Source organism: Lathyrus oleraceus, chromosome 3, assembly GCF_024323335.1.
Source record: "Lathyrus oleraceus cultivar Zhongwan6 chromosome 3, CAAS_Psat_ZW6_1.0, whole genome shotgun sequence".
NCBI lineage: Eukaryota > Viridiplantae > Streptophyta > Magnoliopsida > Fabales > Fabaceae > Lathyrus > Lathyrus oleraceus.
This window is the reverse complement of record NC_066581.1, coordinates 148,059,872-148,069,114: the sequence shown is the minus strand read 5'-3', so window position 1 is coordinate 148,069,114 and position 9,243 is coordinate 148,059,872. Positions and strand designations below refer to the sequence as shown.

Sequence of the window (9,243 nt, the reverse complement as noted above, 5' to 3'; positions counted from 1 at the left end):
AACGGAGATGTAGATGTTACGTTCGTGGATACACGTAACCAACTTGCCGACATATTCACAAAACCATTGGCTAAAGAGCAATTTTTCAAGATTCGGCAAGAACTTGGTATTCTCAATGAAGGTGACATTTAACCTTTTCTTAAAATTGCTTGTTATGTGTTATAGTAGCTTAAAATATGCTTATTTTCACTTTTGTGTTATGTAATGCTAGCACTCTTTTTTCGCCGTTTTTAGTTTTTCTTACTTTCGTATGTCCGAAAATTATTGGTTTCAAAATATTTTTTGATCGAAAGTTGCGTATTGATAAGTATTAATACTTTGTGAAAATCTTTTCCCATTTATTCAAAACAAAGCTACTGTTTTTTTTAAATTTTTTTGAAAATTTTAGCCCGTTAACCGGTTAACGGAATAGGTTAACCGGTTAACGCTTCCCAGACAGCAGTTCTGCGTTGCTTTTTTAAGTACAGAATGTTTAAAAATTTTATTTTATTTAGTTTTGGTGTGCGTGTTATTTATGATGCATGTGCTTTAATCCTTACCAACACCTCATAACTCCTATTCTTCCTACTTTGACTCACCATAAACATTGTTCCAAAAATCCCTCTACAAACCCTAGAATCTCCACCTTCATCCATGACTCCTCCAAGAAAAGGAAAGGCTCATGTGTCAGTGTCAAGCAGTGAAGAGGAAGAGATGCAAATGGAAACAGCAAAGAAGAGAAGAATGGATTTCAAGGTCAGGGTCAGACATCTTCTCAAGGGTAAGTATGTGAACCTAAAATCCTTCACACCTTTTACTTTCACCTTCCCTGAGCTGTTGAAATTTCAAGGGATGCATGAGTTTATCACTGATAATGGAAAAATTTACCCTGATTTGGTAAAATCTCTTTTGAACCATTTCACTTTAAACCTGGATGATAATGATAAACATATGTTGTCTGCTACTGTGAGGGACTGTGAGATTGAGACAGACCTAGGTATGCCGACTGCTTCTCTTAGGATTCCATATTCGGGATTTTTTCTCCGGAAAGGGTTAACCATGTGGATGGCAAATGGGTTAAATATGACAAAATGGAGTATTATTACTCAATCTGCAAGCTTCCAAGGGTTGTTATTATTTCGGGTCAGTGTACTTCTCGCACACTCTGTTATGCGAAGAATTTGTCAGTTGATGATCGGATGCTACATTATGTTATCTGTCATGTTTTGTTGCCAATAGACTCAAATCTTTCTCAAATCAATGACTTGGAGATGCAGGTTATATTTTCTGTGAAGAACAAGATCAAAGTTAATTGGCTTCCAACTATGTTGTACCATCTCAAACAACAACTCACCTTAAAGACTAGGCTGCCCTATGGTCGTCTTATTTCAAGAATTTTGGAATCTACCGACATGGAAATCAGAAGAGAACCGTTCATTGCAATGACCACAACCGCAAATGAGATCAACGGAGTTACAATCATGAAGAATACCGACATAGTTCAATGCAACGACAGATCGTACAAATATGATGACGGGTCCTCTTCATCCAACTTTCCTATCCCGGAAGGTGGCATTACCAACGAGTTCCTTTATACCACCATGATGAGCCAACACCGTGAAACTACCTGTGCAATCAAAAGCCTCTGTAACCTTGTGTTGAGTTCCCGTAACCTTCCCGAGGATGATGATGAAGGCGACGCCGGTAGTGAAGCGGAAGGAGAGGATAGTGAGGACATGTCGGATGAAGATTAAAGCACCATGTCTATTTGTGTTGCTGTTATGTTTTCTTATGTTTTTTCGTTCTAGTTTATGACTATACATGATGCTCGGTTTTATGTTTACCGTACTCTTAACCGTTTAATCCAATTATGTTTATGTTATCATGTGTGTTTGAATGCTTATACTATATTAATGATCACATAATGCTTGTATGCTTATATGCTTTTCTTTTCCATAAGCTTCTTCCTTTTTGCTAATGCCAAAGGGGGAGAAAACCTGTTTCTCTAATATTCTCTCTATGCAGAATTTTTTGTGTTATGCTTCTCATTTATGGGGAGTTCTTGAACTTAGGGGGAGAATCAAATTAGAGAAACTTCACTCTTAAGCATCTTTCTCAAAGTTGGTTGTCATCATCAAAAAGGGGGAGATTGTAGAAGCATGCTTCAATCCAAAAGAATTTTGATGAAGACAACATGCATCAACGCAAAAAGATAAGAGCTTCAAGAGAATTCAAAGCATCAAGTTAATCAAGCCACTTATGCATAGCAACATTTGGTTCAAGCTTCATTATCAATCCAACATTTTTGCAAATGTGTTGAATCAGTTCTAAGGTATATCTAATTCACTCTTAAATTAGTATACAAGTGTTCAACAATCATGTTTTGCATTTCCATATTTAACCTAACCATTTGTTAACATGTTGAAATGAAAAACACATTTTTCTTAAGATATTTTTCTGTGTTTCAACAGTGTTAACCGGTTAACCATATGGGTTAATCCGTTAACGGCCCTGTTTTTAAAAATTCTCAAGTTACCATTATATGCGTTAACCGGTTAACCCATTTGGTTAACCGGTTAACACTGTTCGTTTCAGTTTTTCTTGGCCTCTTTTCATGAAAAAATGTTTTCAAATACTTATACATTTTCACTAATTTTTATGAAGAAAATTGTACCTCTTTGAAAAGGTGTTTTGATCAATATAAATTCTGGATTTTTAAATGAAAAAAATACCTCCAAGAACTTTCAATAAAAACTCAAGATAATCACTCTTTCATATTTGTCAATTTCTCATAAAAGTGTTCATAACCAATTTTTTGAGAAGAAACTTTTTAACATTCTTGTTTCATCTCATTCCATCTCTTGTTGAACACTTATATATTATTCATTGAGTGAATTATTTATCCAAGGAGAAGATCAATCAAGAGAAGATTGATAGTACTACACTTTATTCAAATCATCAAAGAAGATTTATTTCTGTTTGACTTGTGATCCAGGATTGTTGGACACAAGAGTTGGTGTTGCAAGAGGATTGTTCTTGCGCACTTGATTACCTATAGGTTAGATAGTAAGCATCACCATTGGTGTGAGTAGGATGTACAATAATTCTAACTATAGTGAAATCTCTTTCGAGTCGAAAGGGGAGTGGAGTACCTTCGGAGTGTGAAGGGAACCACTATAAATTCCGGTGTCTTTTTACTTTCCGCAATTTATTTTCCAGCACTTAAACGAAAAATAACCAAGAACCGGAAACAAGATTAAAGAAATTTTTACCATCTAATTCACCCCCCTCTTAGGCGCTTTTACAACTTACAGTATGGTCAAGTTGTCTAATTTTTGGACAAGGGCATCTACCTTTGCATGAACATGGTCAAGGCTACTGATTTCGTACATTCCACCCTTAGTCTGGGACTTTTCCACTAGAGTTCGTTAACCTCCCCATTGGCAATGGTTTTGGGCCATGTTTTCAATGAGTTGATAGGCTTCGATGTATGGCTTATCCACAAGTGCATCGCCCGCGGCAACGTCTATTGTAAGTCTTGTGTTATACAGAAGCCCATTATAAAATGTGTGAATGATCACCCAGTCTTCTAGACCGTGATGTGGACATATCCTCATTATGTCCTTGTATCTCTCCCACGCTTCGTAGAGAGATTCCATATCTTTTTGTCGAAATCCATTGATTTGAGCTCTCAGCATAACAGTTTTGCTCAGCGGAAAGTATCGGGATAAGAAGACGTTCTTCAGTTCTTCCCATGTTGTAACGGAGTTGGAGGGCAAGGATTGCAACCAAGCCCAAGCTCTGTATCTTAGTGAGAAAGGAAAGAGGAGCAGTCTTATTGCATCTTGAGATACACCATTCGCTTTTACAGTATCGGCGTACTGCACAAACTTGGTCAGGTGTTCATTAGGATCGTCTGTTGGATTTCCAGCAAATCGATGTTGTTGGACGGCTCATAAGAGTGAGGGTTTCAGCTCGAAATCATTTCGATTTATAGCGGGGGCAGCAATGATGTTGTGAGGTTCTTGTTGAGACGGGGTAGCGTAGAATTTAAGAGGACGATTCTGGGGTCCTTCTTCAGCCATGTTTGGGTTTTCTTCTGATTTAGGAGGAAATGAGATATCGGCAATACCGTACTTTTGTTGATATTCGTGTATTCGGCGTCTCACGTATAAGAAACGCTCTAATTCAGGGATTGGTGGTGCTAAGTTATCGCCTTATGAGCGAGTACTTGGCATACGATCAGGGAAAGAAGGGAGAAGATTAGTTTTTATTTTTACCTTAGTCTATACCGTGCAACGAAAGAATCGCACTATTCGACTAAAACAGGTCCCCGACAACGGCACCAAAAACTTGATGCTTCGTCTGACTATATATAAAATATAGTCTGTCGGGTACTTGACTGCAAGTGCACAGTCCAATCGCTTTAATTTTAAAAGATATCGGTCCCATAGGGACCTATGGCCAAACTAGTGTTACTAACGTCACTATGTTTAGCTAAGGGAATGATTAGTAGAAGTTTGGGGGCAAAATAGTAAATCTAAGGGAAATGTAGTTTTAAGAAGGAATTTATGGAAGGAATCAGTATGCAGCGCATTAATTTTCAGGGATTCGATAAGTCACCGGTGAATAGTTTAAATGCCAAATATCTCTCAGTAGAAAATGTTTATTTAAAAGACTTTATCTCACACTCTCGTGGTTGTTGATTCGGCCTATAACTTTGAGTCAGAATGTACGCTTTCGCTGTCCCATTTGAAGTCAAAATTACCTTTTGAAAATAAATAAGTTTTAATTGCTTTTAAAGTGCTCTCGCTATTTTTAAACTCAATGCTTAATTTTTACTATCCAGCTCGAGCCTCACGCTCTCGCGATTGTTGGTTCTTACCTTAGTTAATTTCCCACTCTCGTGGCAAAACCGTATTAAATAGCTTTTCACGCTTTTATGATAAAGTTAATTAAATTTAAATTAAAAACTTCAGCCTAAAAGGTTATTTGAGAAAAAGGGTTTTCACCGATTATTATTAAATCCCATCAAAGTAAGTTGCTACATACCGATATCGGTAATTTAGCCGGACATGTTAAATAAGGCAAACACAAGGCATAAACAGATCAACATTGCGGTAAACATGCTTATAATAACAATTGGGCAATAATAATAATAATTCAATAAAAACCTGGAGATCGAAGTAACAGAGTATAGCGATTCTTAAAGTACTTGAGCAATCCTCCACAAGTCGGTAGACTTTGCTTCTTCAATACAAATTACTACTAAAATTAAATAGAGTGTAGTAGTTCCTCAGTGTAGGAAACTACTACTATGGCTAACTGGAAAACTATAGGAAAAGGGAAAAATGGAATTCTAAAAAGAATGACGAATAAAATAAGGCAACGGAAATAAGGTTGCTGAAAAGAAAAATACTAAAAGCTAGAAAGCTGTAAAACTAAATTGCAGAGCGTAAGTGTAAAAAAAGGCGTTCTCAATTTTTCCCATTCTGGTCCTTTATATAGTGTCCATTAGGTCTTGGTGGTTGAGAAAATCAAGGGAGACTTGGTTTTGAATGAGGAATCCGTGGGAATAAGTTTGTTGGAGGAGATTTAGGCACGTTTAGGTGCTTGTGGATGACTGTTTCGAAGCGCATATTGTGGCCGCGTGACGCTCGTCATGGGTCTGTGACGGTCGTCACAGTCTGGGTCGTGACGAGCGTCATGAATCTGTGACGGTCGTCACATCAGCAAAATCTGCAAACTCTGCTTTTCTGGTTTTTCCGTGCTTTTCCACGTGTTTCTTCTTCTTTTTCTTCCTTTTCTTCATTTTGCTCTTTAGTGCATGGAGATTCAAATACCTGCAAAAACAACACAAATACTTGCGCAATAATCGGGATATTAATCAAAATGGTGTGATCTTTGAGTGTAAATTAAGGCAATTATCTGATGTGTTTTCGCGTTATCAATAATTAACAGCGGTATTGAAAGTTAATTAACAACCACATAAAATTGAAGATGTTATTATCCATTTTTGTTTATATTGTACCAAGAAGATCTTCTCGATAAAGCCAATGAATTCTCGTGGATCAACAAGTTTTGTCTGCTTATAAGTATCATTTTTGTTCAGCTTCTGCAAAAAGATGATATATATATATATATATATATATATATATATATATATATATATATATATATATATATATATATATATATATATATATATATATATATATATATATATATATATATATATATATATAAAAGCTAAAACGAATTCTTTTTTTATTTTTATAACTTTAGCATCATACTTTAGTAAATAAAATAATTTGATTCAAAGGTATTATTCCATGTACCTCATCCCATGTTGCAAATGCTGCAAATTTAGGTCTTCCAACTGTGTTGTCATACTTATACACAATATCCACTTATATTATATGATTAATGACATCACCATTTTTAATAGTGTATATATAAAATAAAATTTTGGTCAAGATTACACCATCATTCCAAGATTATCAAGTGTATATTTGCTATGAGTATAGGAAATATGTATCGAATTTTTCAAAGTAGCATAAATCTTCAACCTACCGAATTAAATCCACCAAGGAAGAATGAACCATCAAATTTGCCAAGAGCATTCTCCAAATAGTCAAATGAACCACCTGATTCAATGATGAATTTTTATAACTATAACACATATTTTATATTTTTAAAATTATTATTACTGTCTTTCATTCACTTAAAAAACACAATATCTGTATGTAAATCTTATCTGAAATAACAAAAATGTTGATATTTTTAGATTGAACGCTAATACAATCCGAGCTCGAAAAGTTTTATAGTTGTGTTTATGATTTTATAGTAGTTATTACCATTTTATCTATGCACCCCAAAAAACACAATCTCTTACTTGCTTGTGTCATGGGATCACCCTTGAACGAACCATACACATCTTTGGTAAAAGTATCAACATACTTTATTAACTCCTCTTCAAATTCCTTCTTGGGTGGGTCCTAAATAAAATCTTCTTAATTAACATCAATTCTTATCTCCACTAGTTGATGTTAAAATAAGTTAGAATATAGTGATATTGCTTTTGATCTTACATTAGGCACTAACGGTGGTTCTTCAAAATTTGCATCAACATATTTGATCCAGTCAATACTTTCACTTATAACCTTACCATTGTGTTTGTGACATGGCACCTGCGATAGAATTAAGGTGAAACATTTAATATATTTTTTAAAATTGTTGATTTATAAATAAATACAATTGCTCAGGATTGAACTTTATACCGTTAATTTTTACTCATTTAAGTTAATTAACACATTTCAATTGAAAAACATATAACATATGACCATCAATTAATCAATGGAAGAAAATAGTTATGCAAGTTGATTTGATGCTGTTAATTTATCTTTAAGATTACAACACCTTATTTTCTGGGTGGACCTTCTCTTTGTACCAAACATGCTTGTTCTGAAGATCAAAAGGAATCAATTTGATCTTGTCTTGTAGTCCCTGGTGTTCAACAAACAAATAAATAAATAAACCAAACTCTCAATAATGGTTGTGTAATAGCAATGAACATAACCATAATAAGAATGCAAATTCAATAACCTTATGGTTCCTAGTGATCCATACTCGTTGGACAAATGGGCATGTATAACTCATGTATAACCTAATAAAAGATAAAAAAAATTGAATAATATATGAGCATATGCAAATTAACCTGTAATAAAATTCATAAAAAAAGTGAGAAAATGAATTAACCTTGTAGTTCCATCAAAAAAAGGTGGTGGTTCGGAGGTGGGAGAAAGAGTTTGAGGACGAATTTCTTGCACACCTCTAGATTATACAAAATATGAATTCAGATAATAAACAACAACAAAAATTGTGAACAAATAATATTAGAAAACATAACATTCTTACATAGTTGTCATATTGATCTAATGATATCGAGATGATATGATTATGTTTTGAAACCATTGTTTAGTTTTTATATATGATTATTAATTAGTGGAATGCAGCTTTTTGGTCTTTGATGTGAATTAATTAATATTAGTGTAATGCAATTTTTTGGTCTTTGGTCTTTGATAAGAATTAATTAATATTAGTGTCAATTTGACAAATGCAAGTTTGAATATGAATAATTTTGAATCGTGACAGTGTAGTTATATAAGAGATTATTAATATATTCTATTTGTCATAGAAATAGAAATTAATTTTTTATTTTATGGCTGCCAATTATTATAAGGTGAAGTAATATTTTTCTGGGTAGATTTTATTCAAACCTTAGTATAATATACAAGGGAATTGATTTTTTTTCCTAATAAAGATGATATAGAAACGTCATTTAAAAATGATATAGAATGAGGTTTTTTTGTTTTTTTTTTATGGATAAATTATTTTTTCTTCAAAAGTGTTTTTTAATTAATTTTTCTCCAAAAACATTTTTTTTAATAATTAATTTTAAATATGTTGAAATTTGTGTTGAATGTAATTTAACATTAAAGTTAGTTTAGCTTTAAATTTCATTTGCATTTAAGTTTACATTTGCATTTGAATTTAGTTTGTATTTCATTTAAGTTTGTTATGGAGGTGACACATTGGTGAAGAAGGTCAAGCTTTAGTTCCTACGTAAGCAATATGAGAATATCAGCATGAAGAACAATGAGAAAGTATTTGATTACATCTCCATAGTGATTGTGGTCACTAATTAGATGAAATCTTATGAAGAAACGCTCTCTAAACAAGTAATCATTGAAAATGTATTGAGATCATTTACTCCTCAATTTGATTACATACTTGTAGCCATAAAACACTTTAAAGATACTAGCACCATGAGAATTGAAGAGTTTCATGGTAGTTTAGAGGCATAAGAGTTGCGTCTGACTGAAAGAATCTTTGAAAAATAGTTAAAACAGGCTCTGAAAGCTTAGACTCTGGAAGTTTTTTCTGGCAAGAAGAACCATAAGCAAGCATGGTTAGAGATAGGGGTGGCAAAACGGGTCGTGGCCCGCCCCACCCGCCAAAAAATGACGGGTTGGGTTGGGATTTTGTGCCCGCCAACCCGATCAGCCCGCCCCTCTTTAAGCTCGCATGCCTTAAGTCCGCAAAAAAATGGTGGGTTGGCCCGCCAGCCTGCCAACCTAGTGATCAAGCACTCAAAATATAATTTTTATATATTTATTAGTGAATATATGCAATATTTTTTTAAGTAAAATTTATTAAAAATATATTTTATAAAAAATATTTTAAAAAATAAGTGAAAAGTAT

At 33.9% G+C, this 9,243-nt stretch overlaps 1 protein-coding gene and 1 non-coding gene across 3 annotated transcripts; one reads left to right on the top strand and one right to left on the bottom strand.

The window, feature by feature from the left end:
* Window positions 1–3,570: 3,570 nt before the first annotated feature.
* LOC127132947 (small nucleolar RNA R71) lies at window positions 3,571–3,677 on the top strand. The gene has a single exon (XR_007806950.1). It is a non-coding gene; the product is annotated as a small nucleolar RNA R71 (small nucleolar RNA).
* Window positions 3,678–5,160: 1,483 nt separating this feature from the next.
* On the bottom strand, window positions 5,161–7,989 carry LOC127129008 (glutathione S-transferase L1). Of its 2 annotated transcripts, none has more exons than XM_051058339.1 (8): window positions 7,897–7,989; window positions 7,738–7,812; window positions 7,585–7,645; window positions 7,399–7,485; window positions 7,071–7,169; window positions 6,837–6,977; window positions 6,553–6,626; window positions 5,161–5,822 (listed from the first exon to the last, which is right to left on the bottom strand). In XM_051058339.1, exons 1-8 carry the CDS (start codon window positions 7,905–7,907, stop codon window positions 5,684–5,686), a joined length of 687 nt encoding a protein of 228 aa, XP_050914296.1. In that variant the 5' UTR covers window positions 7,908–7,989; the 3' UTR covers window positions 5,161–5,683. The 2 variants fall into 2 exon arrangements, with proteins under 2 accessions (XP_050914296.1, XP_050914297.1); XM_051058340.1 differs by having other exon boundaries at window positions 6,875–6,977.
* Between the last annotated feature and the right edge of the window lie 1,254 nt (window positions 7,990–9,243).

Excerpts from the sequence above, each read along its gene's own strand:
- LOC127129008 (XM_051058339.1), bottom strand. Across the intron at positions 7,486-7,584 it reads GGATCACTAGGAACCATAAG|GGACTACAAGACAAGATCAA; the intron begins GTTATTGAATTT and ends GTTGAACACCAG. Across the intron at positions 7,170-7,398 it reads AGGTCCACCCAGAAAATAAG|GTGCCATGTCACAAACACAA; the intron begins GTGTTGTAATCT and ends ATTCTATCGCAG.